This window comes from Aegilops tauschii, chromosome 1, assembly GCF_002575655.3.
Source record: "Aegilops tauschii subsp. strangulata cultivar AL8/78 chromosome 1, Aet v6.0, whole genome shotgun sequence".
NCBI classification, from domain to species: Eukaryota; Viridiplantae; Streptophyta; class Magnoliopsida; order Poales; family Poaceae; genus Aegilops; species Aegilops tauschii.
Window position 1 is genome coordinate 281,487,864 of NC_053035.3, and position 21,311 is coordinate 281,509,174.

Here is a 21,311-nt window from a genome sequence, read left to right on the forward strand (position 1 = left end):
CCCTCTTTGATCTACCCATCAGCGAGTTCCGGGCTTCTTCTTCGAAGGAAACAAAGACATGCGTATATGACGCTCTTTGGACACATTGATTGGAGAGGGGCCGGTCGTGTGCACCCGCATCATCAGCATAACCAGATTTATCGAGGTATTGCGAAGCTTTGTTTTTGTTGACACCTTGGAACATGTCTGCACCAAGATTTCCAAGGGATCAACACATGCGGAGAATGTCATGGCGTGATTGGAGGACTGGCAAGTGGCGAAGGCGGGGTCTTAGATGCGATGAAGACTTTGCTTCACAGGCAGTTGTTCAGACTTGGCTTGCGGGGTATGTTCCCGTCCAGATCGGGCACGAGTTCCTATGAGCCTGGTGATATGTGACTTGTAGTAGTAGCCTCCGCAAATGGGGCGGCAGCATTGGAGGACTTCTTTGTTGGTGGTGCTCTTTGAGTATCGAGTCGTGATTTTCAGGGTGAAAACCCAAGGTCTGGCCACTATTAGTTGTGTCTGGCAGTGACCTTGTTGAAGGCATTGTTTTGGAAACACGGTCTTTCTGCAGGGTGAAAACCTATGATCTTTGATCGGGCAACGATAATGCTTGTGCATTATTTCCTTCTTGTGGGCGTTGTTTTTGGAGAACCTTCTTTGTAGTCTGAGTGTTGTCTTTGGTGGTGGTTAGAGTGCTGCTACTGCGGGTGATTGGCCATCATGGCAGGGTCTTTTTTTTCTTTTCTTTTTTTTCTCTTTTCATTTTCTTTCTTGGTTGTGTGCATTCTGGATGTTTTTATACATCTTGTTGATGCAGAGGCCGGGTGTAATTGGTATCTGCTTCATATTAATATATTCCCTCTTTTAAAAAAAACATCTAAAACCGAAGATCTGACGGCTGTGAATGCTAACGGCCTAAGAGAGCTAGTAAGCTCAAAACAATCTCCAAAATGCCAACGCTATCCATCAGAGGCCACCGCTTTTCTGTCTCCCGCCGAGTCCACCTCCACCGTTTCCCTCTCCCCAGTCCCCATGGCTGAAGAAGGCCGAGTCCGCCTAGTGCCCGACTCCTCTTCCTTTTCAGCTCAGACTTGTACCGCGACTTCGATTCGAGAACGAAGTCGGAACCAATCCCCTGCTCCATGGAGGAGGAAGCTATAAAGGTAAGCTGATCCCCTCGAGTTCCTCCTCACATCGCACCACGACGCCACGAAACTTAGCGCGCCGAATTGAATCGAATCGAATCGAGTCGAGCATCTCGAATCCGCGTCCCATCCCATGGCGATCCACGGCGAGCCCTCTTCCTCCGATGCGAGCGGGAAGAAGGACTACTCCATGGCGATTCTCGAGAGAAAGAAGTCGCCGAACCGGCTGGTGGTCGACGAGGCCACCGGCGACGAGAACTCCGCCGTCGCTCTGCACCCGGACACCATGGACAGGCTGCAGCTCTTCTGCGGCGACACCCTCCTGCTCAAGGGCAAGAAGCGGAAAGACACGGTCTGCATTGCGCTCCCAGACGACACATGCGACAAGACCAAGATCCGGATGAACAAGGTCGTCAGGAAGAACCTGAGGGTCCGGCTCGGCGACGTCGTCTCTGTTCATCAGTGCCCGGACGTCAAATTCGGGAATCGCGTGCACATACTTCCCGTCGACGACACGGTCGAAGGAATCACCGGAAGCATGTTCGATGCCTTCCTGAAACCATACTTTCTCGAAGCCTATCGACCCGTCACAAAAGGGGACCTTTTCCTTGTGAGAGGCGGAATGACAAGCGTGGAGTTCAAAGTTGTCGAGACTGACCCTGCAGAGTATTGCATCGTTGCACCTGATACAGAGATATTCTGTGATGGCGAGCCTGTCAGGAGGGAGGACGAGGAGAAGCTGGACGACGTCGGCTACGACGATGTCGGTGGAGTGAGGAAGCAGATGGCCCAGATCAGAGAGCTGGTTGAGCTCCCACTGCGCCATCCCCAGCTTTTCAAGTCCATTGGTGTGAAGCCTCCCAAGGGCATCTTGCTGTATGGGCCACCTGGGACTGGCAAGACCCTCATTGCTAGAGCTGTGGCTAATGAAACAGGTGCTTTCTTTTTCCTGATCAATGGCCCGGAGATTATGTCGAAGCTGGCCGGAGAAAGTGAGAGCAACCTCAGAAAGGCGTTTGAGGAGGCTGAGAAGAACGCGCCGGCCATTATCTTCATCGATGAGATCGATTCCATAGCCCCAAAGAGGGAAAAGACCAACGGAGAAGTCGAAAGGCGTATCGTTTCGCAGCTGCTCACTCTTATGGATGGGCTTAAATCCCGTGCACATGTTATTGTTATGGGTGCTACCAACCGCCCAAATAGCATCCACCCTGCTCTCAGAAGATTTGGTAGGTTTGACCGAGAGATCGACATTGGGGTCCCTGATGAAGTTGGACGGCTTGAGGTTCTCCGGATTCACACTAAAAACATGAAGCTAGCTGAGGATGTTGAACTGGAGCATGTTTCGAGAGACACTCATGGGTATGTCGGCGCTGATCTCGCCGCCCTTTGTACCGAGGCTGCTCTCCAGTGCATTCGGGAGAAGATGGATGTTATAGACCTTGAGGATGACACCATAGATGCAGAGATACTGAATTCTATGGCTGTCACGAACGACCATTTCAAGATTGCACTAGGGACAAGCAACCCATCTGCTCTTCGTGAAACTGTTGTTGAAGTTCCAAATGTCTCTTGGGAGGATATTGGTGGCCTGGAGAGCGTCAAAAGGGAGCTGCAGGAGACCGTCCAGTATCCCGTGGAGCATCCGGAGAAATTTGAGAAGTTTGGTATGTCTCCCTCAAAAGGTGTTATGTTCTATGGACCTCCGGGCTGCGGTAAGACCTTGTTGGCCAAGGCAATTGCTAACGAGTGCCAGGCTAACTTTATTAGCATCAAAGGACCGGAGCTGCTTACCATGTGGTTTGGTGAGAGTGAGGCCAATGTGCGTGAGATTTTCGACAAGGCTAGGGGGTCAGCGCCATGTGTCCTCTTCTTTGATGAGCTTGACTCAGTTGCCACTCAGAGAGGGAACAGTGTTGGTGATGCCGGAGGTGCCGCTGATAGAGTGCTGAATCAGCTTCTTACCGAGATGGACGGAATGAATGCAAAGAAAACTGTGTTCATCATCGGTGCTACCAACAGGCCAGACATCATAGACCCTGCCTTGCTTAGGCCTGGACGCCTTGATCAGCTTATCTACATTCCTCTGCCTGATGTTGAATCCAGGCTCCAGATCTTTAGAGCCTGTCTCAGGAAGTCTCCTGTGGCCAAAGATGTTGACTTGAATGCTCTCGCCAAATACACACAGGGGTTCAGCGGTGCAGATATCACTGAAATCTGCCAGCGTGCATGCAAATATGCCATCAGAGAAAACATTGAGAAGGACATGGAAAAGGAGAGGCGACAGAAGGAAAACCCTGAAGCCATGGAGGAAGACGAAGTGGACGAGGTCGCTGAGATCAAGGCTGCTCACTTCGAGGAGAGCATGAGGTATGCACGCCGGAGTGTTAGTGATGCTGATATTCGCAAATACCAGGCCTTTGCTCAGACACTGCAGCAGTCCCGTGGTTTCGGTAGCGAGTTCCGATTCCCTGACCAGCCGGCAGCAGGTGCAACCGCTGCGACCGATCCTTTTGCATCCGCTGCCACGGCAGCTGAAGACGATGATTTGTACAGTTAAATCGTCTGCTGTGCAACTTAGCCCAATTTAGTAATTTCCTTGTTGTACTTATTTATATTATGCTGGCACCTGTAAGAATGGGAAGACCATGTAATTATTTTTACGTGCATGTTGTGATATATAAACTTTTTTTTTGAATTTTCTGAGATATATAAACTGAAGATTCCAGTCTGTGTGACAAGGATATATCCATTGGCGTGTGCTACAATTCTCTTGTTCTCTACAGGTTGCATCAGGGTTATTAGCATCATTGTGTGTGATGTTTTTTTCTTTTAAAGTTATAGTCCAATTACTTTCAGTGTCATTGATAATAAACCTTCTGTTATACTGCCCTTTGGTGGGTTTTTTTTGTTGCAAAAGGTTACCTCTACTGAACAATTCCACAGACAAATTAGTTTAGCATTAGCTGAACCTTTATTAGTCTCTCCATACAATGTACCAATATCAATTTTTGGATTCTCCAGCAAAGTAACTGAAATAATTTGCAAGGTAGAATACTTCTGGTAACTAATGATTTAGAGACTCATAGAGTGTATGACCATGGGACAGAGATGCCAAGATGTTAACAGGCTGGTGTTATTATTAGCGTATCTCACATTTAATTTGCATTTCTTAATGTTTTACAATAGCGCATACCATCTCTTCTGAAATTTTAGAGATGACCATGAATAACAGGTCTTGAATCAGCTTGTCCTTCTGTACATATAATTTGATCGCATCGGGAACTAAGGAGGACAATTATGACATACAGGCTGATGATAATGAACACATGTCCAAGTTGCTATTTTCAAATGAATTTCAGTCTGCAGGGTCCAACCTATCACAAGAATCAATTTCCAATGATAGGATTTTGGAAGCAATGACTGCTCATGAGCTCAAGAACATGCTTGTAAGATTCTGCCATCCCATTGACCGTCAAAAGTAGAATGTTGGTGTGCTGGATTTATTTTTTGTTCATTGTGGATGAGTAGGCATCATAGTCTCAATTTTTTGATTCTCAGAAAAGTAACTGGATTATTCATGTTGATGTTGATCAGTTATTCATTGTCAGGCTAAGTCGGCTTACATTGAAATATTGATAGGAAGCATAAAGGCCATATGAGAAGAATTGTTGTTTGGATGTTTAAACTACTTATATGACCTATCTCATTTGATATCTGAAATCTGTAGAAAACTACAAATAGATTTCTTTATTTTGTAACCGAAGCTTTTGACTTTTATAGGGAGAGGTTCTTGGTAAGTATGTGCGCAGTAGCAGAGGCAATATATGTACTTTCCCTACTACAGTTGGCACCGACCTCAACTTTCGGATTCTCCAGAAAAATAATTGGATTATTCATGTTGGTGTTGATTCATTATTCGTTGTCAAACTAAGTTGGCTTATGTTAAAATATTGATAGGAGGCATACTTGAGAACCCCTTCTTTATTGTGAACTTGCTGTTAATTCCTTGATGTGATTTTCTTGTTTCGTTTGCAGGAATCTCATGCTGTCATCTGTAAGACACGGAAAGATCATTTACTTACTTTTACCTTCTTCTCATATAACGGCCATCGTCTTCCACTTAGACGAAATGAAAACATTGCATGTCTCAACTATGCAAAAAGAAATACAATCTTTGATGTCCTACTGTCTCGCAGTCCAATCTGTGTTAGAAACTGCTCTCCCCGTAGACTGAAGTACGGTTGCTGCTCTAGGGCTGTGTTGAGCTGCTGGTTGGTTGAGAATGATCAGTCGGTCATACACTCGGTACCTGAATGTCACTGCAATGTATTAGCATCTGATCATAGGCAGGTGCAGTATGATAAATGATCAGCATTATACCTTGAAAACCATGCCTGTGCAGCGTCATTATATCTCTGACGTACAGAAATATGTAGCAGTTCGCAAGAATTTCTCGGGTAAACAATGGAAAACAGGAGCCGGGCTTTTTTCTTGATGGTTTCAGGATAGCCTCCATACACCTACGGGAATCAATATCAGACCACCGAAATCAGGAAGGTAACTTGAAAGGGAAAAGATGAAGCACTCACCAGGCAATCGTGCAGTTCAACTATCTCTGAATTGCTGCAGTGTCTGCAGAGCATGATGATGAAAGACAGTTTCAGAAGCTATACTAGATGTTTAGCCATCGTTGCCCGTGTACATAGCCTGCAACACCAGTATTTTCTTAGAGATTTGGTATCTTTATGTCACAAAGAGTACCGATCAGTCAAATTGGTTGATGTTTTTCAGAAAATCTGATCGCTGATTGATCCCTGCAATGCAGCTGGCTCTCAAAAAATGTCCAATAAATGGAACCAAACTGGTTTCTTCAGCCAAATTGGCATATGATTCTCCAAGTCTCCGAAAGCAAAATCATATGGTAACAAAAACATAACATCAACTACCATCATATAACAGAGAACAGTCAGATAGTTGGGAGATGCATCAAACGAGTAACTAGTTCAGAACAGAGGCTTCACAAAACATGCACCAGATCATTGCTATTTCAGATCGATCAGTCACATGACACAGTAACATCACCAACCCAACTACTCCCTCCGTTCCGAATTACTCCCTCCGTCTAAAAATACTTGTCATCAAAATGGATAAAAAGAGATGTATCTACATCTAGATACATCCCCTTTTATCCATTTTAATGACAAGTATTTTCGGACGGAGGAAGTACTTGTCTTGGATTTGTCCAGATACGGATGTATCTAGACTCATTTTAGTGCTAGGTACATCCGTATTAGACAAATCTAAGACAAGTAATTTGGAACGGAGGGAGTACAAACTAGACAATTTTCCACCGATTTCCATTGAGCAACACTAATTCTGGGCAAACAGCACCGAACTACAGTTGCCAGAGACTGAATCTAAGAGGAGGTGAACTTGGTGACGGCCTTGGTGCCCTCGGAGACGGCGTGCTTGGCGAGCTCCCCGGGGAGGACGAGGCGGACGGAGGTCTGGATCTCACGGGAGGTGATGGTGGGCTTCTTGTTGTAGCGGGCGAGCTTGGCGACCTCCCCGGCGAGTTTCTCGAAGATGTCGTTGATGAAGGAGTTCATGATGGACATGGCCTTGGAGGAGATGCCGATGTCGGGGTGCACCTGCTTGAGCACCTTGAAGATGTAGATCTTGTAGGTCTCGACGCTCTTCTTGCCCTTCTTCCGGCCCCTCTTCTCGCTGCCGCCCTCCTTGGAGGCGGTCTTGCCCGCCGGCAGCCGCTTCTCGGCCTTGGGCTTCTTCCCGGCGGGGGCCTTCTCGGCCTTCTCCGTCGCGGGCTCCTCCTCCGCGGGCTTCTTCGCCGCCGGCTTCTTCTCGGCCTTGGGCGCCATCGCTGCTACGAGGGAGGGGGGAGGGAAGGGGCGCTGGTTTGTTTGTGCGGGAAAGATTGGGAGATTTTGAACGAGATGTGCGGGAAGAAGGAGCGGGGCTGATGGGTTTATACAGGGAGAGGTGTGGGCGCTGATTGGTGGAGGGGTTGGTGGCTCGGATCCGTGACGTGGAACGGTATGAAGCGTTCGCTGTTGTTTCCATGGACGATCCTGATTTGCTGCGGTGGTCGCGAAAACGTGGGTGGGAATAACTTCTTCTTTTTTCTGGGACAGGGCGGGAATAGCCTTTTTTTCACGGGAAGGCGCAAATAGCTGAATATGTATTATTTTTTACGGGAATAGCTGAGGGGGTGTTTGTTTGTAGGGACTTTTTTGTGTAGGGATTAGAAAAAGTCCCTCTTAGAGACTTTTTTACCAAACGGGAGGGACTTTTTAGGGACTAAACTAGGCATTTGGGACTAAATGAAGAAGACTCTCAAGGAGAGTCTTTTTTGGGACTTTTTGAGACTTTTCCAACAATTTCCCTTCATGCATCCATTGGCCCGCCATCCCATGGTGTTGTTTGATTGTTATTTTTCTATATACTAGGTGCAACATGGTCATTTAATAACCTCTAGGAAGGGACTAGGGACTTTTTAGTCTCTGGAAACAAACAGGGAGGGACTTTAGGGACTAGGGACTTTTTAGTTGGGACTAGACAAAGTCCTAGGACTTATGAACCAAACAGGGTCTGAATATATTGATTTGAAAGAACGGGATTATGCAGACGATGTGGTACTGTTTATCAAGCCTACGATGGCAGGCATTATCTTTGTGAAGAAGATTTTGCGGATCTTTGGCATAGCGTCAGGACTGAGGGTCAATTTCGCCAAATCCTCAACCATCTTGATTAGAGCAGAGGAGGGGGATGAGGAGCTGGTGAGAAGTGCATCGCCGTGGAAAATCGACCGTTTTCTATGCAAATATTGGGGCTACAGCTTAGTATCAAGCAACTCAAAGAGGTCTTGGCAGCCGATGGTAAATGCGGCTATCAAAATCTTGCCTGCCTGGCAAAGGGGAATGATCACTAGGCCGGGCTGGTGTTGGTGAACCAAGTGATGCGGGCGAGACCCACACATTATCTGATCCTTACAGAAGCTCCTAAGTGGACTTTATACATGGTGGACATGGGGTGTCAGGCCTTTTCTGGGCCGGATCGGAAGAAGTCAGTGCGGGTAAATGCGTGGTGTCCTGGCAGAGAGTTTGCAAGCCTAAATACGTTGGAGGGCTATGGGTGATGGACCTGGGCAAACATGGACTTGCGCTACATTTTGCGGTGGGAGTGGTTAAGAAGAACATATAGCACACTTGGCAGGGCCTCAATTTGACGCCGGATCGTCACGTTCTCCAGACGTTCAACAGTTTAAAAAATGGCAGCTTGGGGACGGCGCTCGGGTCTTGTTTTGGAATGATAGGTGGCTAAACTGAGCTTGCATAGCTGAGGTCGCACCTTTGATCGTTCACAAGGTAAAGACCCAGGTGAAAAACATGAGAGTGCTACAAGAGGGTGTGTTGTCCCACGCTTGGACTATGGATACCAGGTGAGCTCTCCATGGAGGAGCTGGCACAATTCATTCGTCTATGGGAGGTGCTTGTTGAGGTGCAGCTAACTCCGGGCAAAGAGGATATTGTTGTCTTGGCATCGTGCGTGGAAGGAAAATACACAACGACTCCGGCATATAAAATGTTCTACAAGGGAGGGATCCGATCTCGATCGTCTGCAGCCATTTGGAAGAGTTGGGATCCGCTGTCCTGCAAGATCTTCATGTGTTTGGCTGTCCAATACCGAGTCTGGTCATCAAACAGGAGATTCAGACATGGGTTACAAGATCAGACCTCCCCATATTCCTCTTGCCAACAGGAGGATACGGTTGATCATCTGTTGCTGCAGTGTGTCTTTGCGAGACATGTGTGGTACCTATGCGTCGCTAAGGTTGGTTTAGATCTGGCTCTTTTACCCTCACCGTGGTCTAAGCTGGAAGAGTGGTGGGCGATGAGACACAAGCAGATTCCCAAAGCATACTGGAAGGGCTTTGATTCCTTTGTTATGATCAGCTGTTGGACTCTTTGGAAGCAACACAATGCACGAGTATTTGGGAATGCCAATGTGAGGGATGTCTGGGGCACAGTAGAAATTATCTTCCAAGAGTTAAAAATGTGGCCTAGCTGGAGGTTCGGGAGTGTCAACCTATTGTGAGTAGTTGACTTAGAGAGTTGGAGTGGAGTGGGCATGGAGCGCCGACGTGTGGTGCTCGGGCCTTATTTAGTCTCTTGTACATATTTTCTACCTTCTATAAAGCTAAGGTACGCTATTGGTGTACTCTAAAAAAAGGGATTAAGCTTTTGGTTTCGTTTTCTATATGAGAATGGAGCCGGGGGAGCTCCCCTTTGATCCAAAAAAGAAAGAACTGGATTGCGTGGAGTGTATATAATTTTGACATGCTAATTTTTGGTTTTTGCCGAAGGTCCTAAATATCTGCGGACACGTTTGGACTTGTTTGTGGACAATCAGTTAGGCGGAGGTCATGCGAACCAACCTGTGGTTGGATGGTTAGAGGGACTGTGGTATTCCCAGCCCACCAGGGTTCAAATCCCGATGCTCGCATTTATTCCTGGATTTATTTTAGGATTTCCGGCGATGCGCATTTAGTGGGAGGAGACGTTCCCGTCGACGACGAGGTGCCTATGGTGACTTCGTAAATTTTAAGATGATATGCCGGCTCAGTCCTTCGGAGGTTCTCATAGAGGTAGGGTGTGCGTGTGTGTGCATTCATAGGGGTGAGTGTATGCGCGTGTATATGAACGCTTGTGTCTATACTGTGTTAAAAAAAGGTTAGGCAGAGGTCATCCAATTAGAATCGCCAAATAAAAGCGGACACCCATTTTTCATTCATTTTCCGAATTGATTTCTGCATAGAAAAAACCCGTAAAAATAACTAAAAATCCTACTCTACTCCTCCCTGACATAGGTGAGGTCAACGACCTCCATGTGGGATGATCTGGCCTCGTCATCATTGGCGGCTGGCGAGAACGAGGCGGGACTGATGAAGGATGTCTTTTTGGCATCGGCGTCGCGCTGCGCCGACATGTCGTCATCCTCCGTCTCTAGTCCCTTGAAGAGCCAGTTATGCTCCACCTCGTTGATGCAGAGCTGCCAAAGCACGCAGTGGATGGTGTTGGCGATGTGCACGAACACGAGCGTCGTCAGGTTCACGTCGCTGGTGCCCGGGTCCGCCACAACCATGGTTGTGACGACATCTTTGGGCGCACGCTTCGCGCAGGAGATGATCCTCCACCAGTCGGTGCTCCTCCAAGAGCGACAGGTTGTACTGCTGCTCTGCGTCTGACAATATGAACGTGCCACACTGACGGCTCCTCCACCGGCGCGGGCGTCTAGTCCTCCTTCCCTGCCTCCGCGAGCACCATGTTGTAGTGATGCTCCACCTATAGTGGGTTAGACCCCGATAGCGGCGGCTCCTTCATCGGTGCAGGCGCCTGCTCCTCCTCATTCGTCGCCGCATCCTCCATCATGATCTCCGCCATGGCCATGGGGTCATCGTCCTCCTTCTCCTAGCTAGAATTCGGAGAGCTCGGAGCGCCTCAATGTGGCCTTGCTCCGAACGTCCATGGCATGGACCTCCGATGCGATTTTGGCGCCGCGACTCGGTGAAAACTTCCTCCACCATTAACAAGGGGATACAACCATGGCTACAGCAGACAATAATGCGAAGGGATGAGAAAGGGTGGTTGGACGGCGGCTCGAGCGGTGGGGAGAAGGGCTTGTAGAGGTAGGTTTTTGGGAAGTGGTCGGTCGTCTTAAATAGCGAGGGCAAGCGAGAGTAGTGGGGTTGAATGTTTGCAGTTGGACTAGGCTTATCGGTCGTCGGATGACCTGAATGCGAACAGTGGAAGAGAGCTTCTCGGTTGTCGCATCGGTTGTGAATGTGAGTAGGCGTACAGCTGGTCAAGCCGAATGGCTCTAGAGTGAATGTCATCGGAAAGTGGTTTTTGGGTGGCTAAAGGGTCTTCAAGTATGATGTGTCGACATCCGACTCCCTAAACCTTCCCCTTCCCCAGCTTGGTGTCCGTTTGCGTGATTTTGACGCAAGGACCAGTCTGTGCATTGTGGGTGAGTCACGTTGGATGTCTAAAAGTGTACGCACATTTTGCGGATGATTAGGTGATCCGCATTGGAGTTTTCCTAAGAGCGTCTCGAACTAGACGCCTACTACATCGCATATGTGTGGGCGGACGGTTTGGACAAAACACCACCTATAAGTGTTTGGGGTGTCCGTTGTGCAATGGATTTGGGGCCACCGGACGCGTCCGCCGAGTCGGATCCGACAGGCCAAACCCACCCCAAATCCCTCCAAAATAAACAAAAATAAATAATTTGATTGCCCTCTCTCATGTGTTTTCTTCCATTTCATGCGCCCGCGGTGTCATCCTCCTTCACCCTTGCTTTGCATCTGCATACTCGACCTCCTCGTCCTTCCTAGTTGTCGACTCCCGTGCAACCGCCAAGGTGTGGTTTCTAATCCCTGCAAAGACGTGTGATCTTTGCTGGGACTAGAAGAACATTTGGCCGCCCCGACATATGACTTCAGGACATACACACGAGGTCATATGTTGGTATTTACAAGGTGGATATCACAATAGATACAACTACTCATGAATAGAAGAGATAATACGAGAATACAATACAACATACAACAAGGTTGTGGCCGGCTGGCTGGTGGGCAGTGGTGATGAGATCCCGAGGAAGGAGGTGGGGTGGTTCAGGATGGATCCCGATGAAGGTGGAACAAGTGGCAGCGACTGATGGGACAATGTCATTAGATTTTAGGGTTTTGGTCTAGAAATGGAGTAGGGTGTCTATATATAGGAATGGGAGATATTTGGGGTAGTTTTGGGATGATATGCACTGTCCGGTTGCGATCGGGCGGTTCAGGTCAAAGGGGAGTTTTTGGCTAGGTTTAGGTGGGTTGGTTTTAGAGATAAGAGGGTGAAACGACCCAGTAGGTATGAGAGAAGGTCAACGGAGACAGAAGGTAAAGTTCACATCTTCTCGAGAAGCAGCAAACACAAATGGCTATAAGTTTTATAAAAACATCCAAACGATCCTAGTACGACGGCAACGGACTGTTGATGCAATGTGGATGATGCCATGATGAATGCAACAAATAAATACTTACCGCGACTCTAATAAATATATTGCACAAAGAATGGCGGAGGTCGCAGTTTCGCCGGGAACCAATGGCAGCGGAACTTTATCCCCCCCACCCGGCGAGTTCGTCGAAGGCACCACGGAACCTCACTACTGCTAGAGAGGTTGTCGAGGTGGGGGGATGGTTTCGTCCGTAACCCTCCTCCGTGCCGCCCCTTTGTGCCGAATACGGCTCCGAAGCCGACACTCCCGCCGACGGGGACTGTCAGCAGGGGCGGCCAAAGTGGCATATGTCTCCGCTTCTTCTTCTGCAGCATTGCCTGAGGCGGCAGCGACGGTTAAAGCACTGTTGGCAACGGTGACTGTTTCGACCTCCACACCTTCGGATGACAAAGATGTTCAAAGTGACAAAGGTAGCGACAAAGCGGAGATGGTGTGTGCTAATAAAGCGACACGTAAGAAAGAAAAGATGAGTTTTTATCGGTGTGGTGAGCCAGGACACTTTGTGATTGATTGTACGGTGGTCTTGTGTGACATATGTCTCAAACCTGGTCACTCATCGGATAACTGTCCATTGATTTCGGTTCCTAAGCCTGTGGTGACTATATATGGTGTTTGCAACAACAAACTTATGTTATTTGAGACTCCACGCACGGTCTCGGTGACCTCTCGTCCGGAGTGCTCGAAGTTCGGTCTAGTCAAGGTTACTAAGGGGACACTGGCAGAGGAGCAGGTGTCTCAGGAGCTCAGACGACTGTTTTCAGAGTCCTTCCATTGGTCACTTGTCCTGGTGGATGACCAGGTATACAGAGTGGAGTTTCCCAGGAGGGAGGATCTGGATCGTCTGTTGAAGTTTGGGTTCAGTAAGGTGACTGGGAGCAAGTGTGTTCTTGAGTTTGATGAATGCAAAAAAACAGAGCCGATGGGGTCACCATTAGAGCCGATCTGGATTAGACTGATAGGTGTACCAGAGGAATTTCTTAATGACTTCATCATTGTTTGGAGTCTCGGGTCTTTGATTGGTAAAACTAAGAAGGTTGACATGCCTTTTACCCGCATGCATGGCACTACGAGGCTGCTAGTCAGTGTTATTGATTCAGAGTATGTTCCGGATTCTGTCCCATGGGTTTATGATGGAGTGGCAGATGATCTCGATGTTCTGGTTGAGTAGAGTCATAAGGCAGGTAATGGTTCTACAAGTAAAGATGTGGACATGACTGACAAAGGTGACGACAGGGGTAACAAAGTGACGGATGGGAAATCTGGTGGTTTTGTTGGACAGGATTTACCGGTGGCAAAGCCCGCTCAGTCAGCGCAGCCGAGTACTGATAAGGGGTCGGCACCTATGTCCACTCCTACATCTTCCCTTTGCTTTGGATCATTTCAGGCAATGGCAGCACCGAGTCATTTGTGGGGTGACCGGGTGGAGATGGAGGAGGAGGATGACAACATGGCCACAAACTTGATGGTCGAGCAGCAGTATAAGGAACCTCTTGAGAGTTCCTTGCAGATGACAGGACATAGGCGCCAGTTTTCTCCCGAGGAGGTGGAGGCAGTTCACATCGGGCAGGAGGCCCAAGGGACCACTCCATCTCCACCGTTCTTTTCATTGCCCACTTCATCTTTGCGCCCAAAAGAGAGGGGGGAGGACGATCTTATCAGGTTGCTCCACCACCTGTGGGGGAGGTGGCTTGCCCGGCAGGTCGGTCAGATACGCCATCCCATAGACCTGATCTTCATCACCACGACCGACTGGTGCGTCACAACAGGTGGAGTCCCGGGTTGGTGCGGAGGGCCTTCAGTCTGACCTCAGCGTACCGACCGGCATGGTGGATGGTGCACCAGAGGATCAGCCCGAGACGCCACTATCTCCCACGGTTACAGTCTCGGCCGGGCATATGGCAGGCGGCCACAGATCGGGCGGCGTGACTATGGAGGACGTGATAGATTTTGGTGGGATTCCAGATCCTGCGTCCGGGGACAGACGCTTTAGTCACCGGATTCAGTCTCAGCCGGATGCCTATGACATACAGATGGGGCGTGCGATGAGGGCCGCCAAGCTTCCAGATATTGAAGCAAACACAGGTATGTTAGTTGTTCCATTCTTCACTTTTCTGAGCATGAGATCTTAGATAAACCCCACAACTTAGGGATATCTCTTGGTAGTAATGACAAAGAAACCGCCAAATCCATAAATGATTTGCTAGATTTAGAAGCGGACAGAGCCAGTGAATCAATTCGAAACATGGCAGCACTCAAACCTATGAATAATTCTGACACTAATAATCTCGGGGTTACTGCATTACAGTCCCTATGTGAGGATTTGATTCCCACGGAGGCACTACAAAAAAATACACTTCCGTGAGGATACGTGTTTGTCACAGTAGGTCACGTTTTCTGTCATGTATATACATCCATGACAATTTTATGACAGAATCAAGATAGTCATACATGTGCTGTCGTAGAAGTGTTCCATGGCAATACCAAAATTATCATCACGCAAGTGTTCACTTCCATGACGATAAATGACGGGTCATGGAAGTGCTTTCGTCAAGGGTAACCGACACGTGGCATCCACCATAATGGGTCGCCGTTAAGCTATCGGGTCTGGTTTTGGATCCGATAACCCGTTAACAGCCCGGACCAATGGGGATTTTCCACGTGTAAAATTCTCATTGGCCGAAGGAAACACGTGTCATCTCGTCATTGGGTCAGACAGGCGCCTATGATATGTCGACATGTGCCCAACACTGGCCCAGTTAGCTTACAAAGGCTGGCCCGTTTGACTTGGTCAAAAGTTAGCGGGTGTAGGATCGAAAGTATGTCTAGAGGGGGGGTGATTGGACTACTTGACCAAATAAAAACTTAACCTTTTCCCAATTTTAGTTCTTGGCAGATTTTAACAACTTAGCACAAGTCAAGCAATCTTATCACAATTCAAGCAAGCATGCAAAGAGTATATGAGCAGCGGAAAGTAAAGCATGCAACTTGCAAGAATGTAAAGGGAGGGTTTGGAGAGTGCAAACGCAATAGGAGACACATATGTTTTTGTCGTGGTTCCGATAGGTGGTGTTATCGTACATCCACGTTGATGGAGACTTTAACCCACGAGGGGTAACGGCTGCGCGAGTCCACGGAGGGCTCCACCCACGAAGGGTCCACGAAGAAGCAACCTTGTCTATCCCACCATGGCCATCGCCCACGAAGGACTTGCCTCACTAGGGTAGATCTTCACGAAGTAGGCGATCTCCTTGCCCTTACAAACTCCTTGGTTCAACTCCACAATCTTGTCAGAGGCTCCCAAGTGACACCTAACCAATCTAGGAGACACCACTCTCCAAAAGGTAATAGATGGTGTGTTGATGATGAACTCATTGCTCTTGTGCTTCAAATGATAGTCTCCCCGACACTCAACTCACTCTCATAGGATTGGATTTGGTGGAAAGATGATTTGAGTGGAAAGCAACTTGGGGAAGGCTAGAGATCAAGATTCATATGGTTGGATTGGAATATCTTGGTCTCAACACATGAGTAGGTGGCTCTCTCTCAGAAAATGGGTAATGGAAATGTAGGCATGTTCTGATGGCTCTCTCCATGAATGAAGAGTGGGTGGAGGGGTATATATAGCCTCCACACAAAATCTAACTGTTACACACAAATCACCAAACTCGGTGTGACCGAATCAGAAAACTCGGTCATACCGATTTAGTTCAAAATGTGAACGCTAGGATTTTTGGTGGGACCGACATGTCAACTCGATGGGACCGATATCATTAGGGTTAGGGCATAACATAATCTCGATTGGACCGATTACTCAAACTCCGTTGGACCGACTTTGGTAATAGACAAACAGAGAGTTGGTCACGCAAACTCGGTGGGACCGATTCGCTCGTCTCGGTGGGACCGAAGCGTTACGAAAAGGAAACAGAGAGTTTGCATTGCAGACTCGGTGGGACCGATTGCTCATCTCGGTTAGACCGAAACGTTACGAAGGGAAACAAAGAGTTTGCAATCCCATCTCAGTGAGACCGAGATCCCTATCGGTGAGACCAAAAACACTAGGGTTTCTGGCACTGGCCATGTCAAATGAACTCGGTGGCGCCGGATGGATCAAATCGGTGGGGCTGAGTTTGACTTTTGGTTTGGGACATATGTGGATATGAGAAAGTGAGTGAGGGCTTTGGAGCATATCACTAAGCACTCTGAGCAAGCAAGCCATTAAGCAACACCTCACCCCCTTTTAATAGTATTGGCTTTTCCTATGGACTCAATGTGATCTTGGATCACTAAAAGTAAAATGTAGAGTCTTGGACTTTGAAGCTTGAGCCAATCTTTTGTCCTTAGCATTTTGAGGGGTCCACATTCCTTATCCATGCCATGCCAATCACTGAACTTTCCTGAAATATTTATCTTGTAATGGCATTAGTTCAATGAGCTATATGTTGTTAATCATTACCAAAACCACCCAGGGATAGTTGCACTTTCAATCTCCCCCTTTTTGGTAATTGACGACAACATATATATCAAAGCTTCGACAAATGATAATAAGATTGAAATACATTGTCGCTTTGAGAAGTATGTGACAAACAAGAGCTCCTCCTAAATTAGTGCATTATTTAAAATTTGCTTTGGACTGCAAATGCACAATGTGTTAGGATCATGGGTCACTCTTCCATGTCACATACATCTTGGTGGAGCGCTCAAAATGATAATAATTAAAAACCATGCACTCATAACCAAGCAAAGTGAATGATCATATATAAGATATAAAAGACAGTATCATCCAAACAAGCATTAAGGTAGCAAATGATCAATCACATGATCATCCAAGTATCTCACAAAAGACATAATGTAGCAAGCAAACACACAATAAAGTTCAAGCAAGTAAAATGCAAAGAGAGACAAAACAACACACTCTCTCTCGAAGTCTATGATCTATACATATTTCTCCCCCTTTGGCAACAAGTACCAAAAAGTTAAAAATATGCATAGTGCTATGCGTCTCTCAAGCTTGGTCTTCATGAGGTGGTGTAGAGATGACTCCAAGGATGAAAGCTTCTGTTGATGTAGCAGGAGCTGGTGGAGTGGCTGCTAGAGCAGATGGCACTGAGGCTGTGGCTGCTGGTGCAGATGTAGTAGCTCTTGTGTATGGGACAGGCACTGCAGCAGACCGCTGGCTTCTGGGCACTTGCTACCTCTTGAGCACTGCGTTGGTTTTCCCTTGAAGAGGAAAGGGTGATGCAGTAAATTAGCGTAAGTATTTCCCTCAATTTTTGAGAACCAAGGTATCAATCCAGTAGGAGACCACGCTCAAGTCCCACGCACCTACACAAACAAATAAGAACCTCGGAACCAACGCGATAAAGGGGTTGTCAATCCCTTTCACGGTCACTTACGAGAGTGAGATCTGATAGAGATAATAAGACAATATTTTTGGTATTTTTATGATAAAGACTAAAAGTAAAGAAAGCAAAAATAAATGGAAAAATAAATAACTTGTTAACGGGAGATTAATATGATGGAAAATAGACCCGTGGGCCATAGGTTTCACTAGTGGCTTCTCTCAAGAGCATAAGTATTACGGGGGGTAAACAAATTACTGTTGAGCAATTGATAGAATTGAGCATAGTTATGAGAATATCTAGGTATGATCATGTATATAGGCATCACGTACGCGACAAGTAGACCAAAACGATTCTGCATCTATTACTATTACTCCACACATCGACCACTATCCAGCATGCAAGTTCATAAGAATAGAGTAACGCTTTAAGCAAGATGACATGATGTAGAGGGATAAACTCATGCAATATGATATAAACCCCATCTTTTTATCCTTGATGACAACAATACAATACGTGCCTTGCTGCCCCTACTATCACTGGGAAAGGATACCGCAAGATTGAACCCAAAGCTAAGCACTTCTCCTATTGCAAGAAAGATCAATCTAGTAGGCCAAACCAAACTGATAATTCGAAGAGACTTGCAAAGATAACCAATCATACATAAAAGAATTCAGAGGAGATTCAAATATTGTTCATAGATAATCTTGATCATAAACCCACAATTCATTGGCAAAAGGAAGAGTTACATCAAATAAATCTCTAAGAGAATCGAGGAGAACTTTGTATTGAGATCCAAAGAGAGAGAAGAAGCCATCTAGCTAATAACTATGGACCCGAAGGTCTGAGGTAAACTACTCACACATCATCGGAGAGGCCATGGTGTTGATGTAGAAGCCCTCGGTGATCAATGCCCCCTCTGGTGGAGCACCGGAAAAGGCCCCAAGATGGGATCTCACGGGTAAAGAAGGTTGCGGCGGTGGAAATAGGGTTTTGGCTCCGTATCTGATGTTTCCAGGGTATATGAGTATATATAGGCGAAGGAGGTCGGTCAGGAGAGCTACGAGGGGCCCACGAGGGTGGAGGGCACGCCCCGGGGGGGGTAGTCGCCTCTCCCTGCCTCGTGGCTTCCTCGTCGGTTGCTTGACGTCCACTCCAAGTCCTCTGGATCACGTTTGTTCCGAAAATCACAATCCCAAAGGTTTCATTCCGTTTGGACTCCGTTTGATATCCTTTTCCTTCGAAACACTGAAATAGGCAAAAAAACAGCAATTTGGGCTGGGCCTCCGTTAATAGGTTAGTCCCAAAAATAATATAAAAATGTATAATAAAGCCCGTTAAACATCCAAAACAGAATATAATATATCATGGAACAATAAAAAATTATAGATACATTGGAGACGTATCAAGCATCCCCAAGCTTAATTCCTGCTCGTCCTCGAGTAGGTAAATGATAAAAACAGATTTTTTTTGATGTGGAATGATACTTAGCATAATTTTCAATGTAATTCTCTTAATTGTGGTATGAATATTCAGATCCGAAAGATTCAAGATAAAAGTTTAATATTGACATAAAAGTAATAACACTTCAAGCATACTAACTAAGCAATTATGTCTTCTCAAAATAACATGGCCAAAGAAAGTTCATTCCTACAAAATCATATAGTTTGGTCATGCTCCATTTTTGTCACACAAGAATGCTCTCATCATGCACAACCCCGGTTTCAGCCAAGCAATTGTTTCATACTTTAGTAATCTCAAACTTTTTTCAACTTTCATGCAATACATGAGCGTGAGCCATGGACATAGCACTATGGGTGAAATAGAATATAATGATGGGGGTTATGTGGAGAAGACAAAAAAAGGAGAAAGTCTCACATTGACGCGGCTAATCAACGAGCTAGGGAGATGCCCATCAATTGATGTCAATGCAAGGAGTAGGGATTGCCATGCAATGGATGCACTAGAGCTATAAATATATGAAAGCTCAACAAAATAAACTAAGTGGGTGTGCATCCAACTTGCTTGCTCACGAAGACCTAGGGCACTTGAGGAAGCCCATTGTTGGAATATACAAGCCAAGTTCTATAATGAAACATTCCTACTAGTATATGAATGTGACAAGAGACTCTCTATCATAAAGATCATGGTGCTACTTCGAAGCACAAGTGTGGAAAAATGATAGTAGCATTGCCCCTTCTTATTTTTTTCGGGCCTTTCTTTTTTTCTTTGGCCTTTCTCTTTGTATTTTTATTTGGGACAATGCTCTATGAATGATGATCATCACACTTCTATTTATTTACAACTCAATGATTACAACTCGATACTAAAACAAGGTATGACTCTATATGAATGCCTCCGTCGGTGTACCGGGATGGGCAATGAATCAAGAGTGACATGTATGAAATAATATGCATGGTGGCTTTGCCACAAATACAATGTCAACTACATGATCATGCAAGGCAATATGACAATGATGAAACGTGTCATGATAAACGGAACGGTGGAAAGTTGCATGGCAATATATCTCGGAATGGCTATAGAAATGCCATAATAGGTAGGTATGGTGGCTGTTTTGAGGAAGATGTAAGGAGGTTTATGTGTGATAGAGCGTATCATATCACGGGGTTTGGATGCACCGGCGAAGTTTGCACCAACTCTCAAGGTGAGAAAGGGCAATGCACGGTACCGAAGAGGCTAGCAATGATGGAAGGGTGAGAGTGCGTATAATCCATGGACTCAACATTAGTCATAAAGAACTCACATACTTATTGCAAAAATCTACAAGTCATAAAAAACCAAGGACTACACGCATGCTCCTAGGGGAAGGGTTGGTAGGAGTTAACCATCGCGCGATCCCGACCTCCACACAAAGGATGACACTCAAAGAACACCTCATGTTTCAAATTTGTTACACAATGGTTACCATACGTGCATGCTACGTGAGTTGCAAACTTCAACGCAAGTATTTCTCAAATTCACAACTACTCAACTAGCACAACTTTAATATCACTACCTCCATATCTCAAAACAATCATCAAGCATCAAACTTTTTTAGTATTCAACACACTTATAAGAATATTTTTTACTAGTCTTGAATGCCTATCATATTTCACAAATTAAGCAAATTACCATGCTGTTTTGTAGGACCCTCAAAATAATATAAGTGAAGCATGAGAGAACAATAGTTTCTATAAAACAAATCCACCACCGTGCTCTAAAAAGTGTAAGTGAAGCACTAGAGCAAAAACTATATAGCTCAAAAGATATAAGTGAAGCACATAGAGTATTCTAATAAATTCTGAATCATGTGTGTCTCTCTCAAAAGGTGTGTACAGAAAGGATGATTGTGGTAAACTAAAAAGGAAAGACTCAAATCATACAAGACGCTCCAAGGAAAACACTTACCATGTGGTGAATAAAAATATAGCTCCAAGTAAAGTTACCGATGGACGAAGACGAAAGAGGGGATGCCTTCCGGGGCATCCCCAAGCTTTGGCTTTTTGGTGTACTTATATTTACCTTGGGGTGCCTTGGGCATCCCCAAGCTTAGGCTCTTTCCACTCCTTTTTCCATAATCCATCAAATCTTTACCCAAAACTTGAAAACTTCACAACACAAAACTTAACAGAAAATCTTGTGAGCTCCGTTAGCGAAAGAAAACAAAACACCACTTCAACGTACTGTAATGAACTCATTATTTATTTATATTGGTGTTAAAATTACCGTATTCCAACTTCTCTATGGTTTA

At 46.2% G+C, this 21,311-nt stretch overlaps 2 protein-coding genes across 2 annotated transcripts; one reads left to right on the forward strand and one right to left on the reverse strand.

Annotated features, from left to right (window-relative positions):
* Positions 1 to 431: 431 nt before the first annotated feature.
* On the forward strand, positions 432 to 6,301 carry LOC109761564 (cell division control protein 48 homolog E-like). Its single transcript, XM_020320381.4, has one exon. It carries the CDS (start codon positions 1,264 to 1,266, stop codon positions 3,688 to 3,690), a length of 2,427 nt encoding a protein of 808 aa, XP_020175970.1. The 5' UTR covers positions 432 to 1,263; the 3' UTR covers positions 3,691 to 6,301.
* A 122-nt stretch (positions 6,302 to 6,423) lies between these two features.
* Positions 6,424 to 7,102, reverse strand: LOC109761563 (histone H2B.1-like). The gene has a single exon (XM_073496302.1). The coding sequence runs from the start codon at positions 7,010 to 7,012 to the stop codon at positions 6,551 to 6,553; it is 462 nt and encodes a 153-aa protein (XP_073352403.1). The 5' UTR covers positions 7,013 to 7,102; the 3' UTR covers positions 6,424 to 6,550.
* Between the last annotated feature and the right edge of the window lie 14,209 nt (positions 7,103 to 21,311).

Excerpts from the sequence above, each read along its gene's own strand:
- LOC109761564 (XM_020320381.4), top strand. The coding sequence starts at position 1,264 with ATGGCGATCCACGGCGAGCCCTCTTCCTCCGATGCGAGCGGGAAGAAG.
- LOC109761563 (XM_073496302.1), bottom strand. The coding sequence starts at position 7,012 with ATGGCGCCCAAGGCCGAGAAGAAGCCGGCGGCGAAGAAGCCCGCGGAG.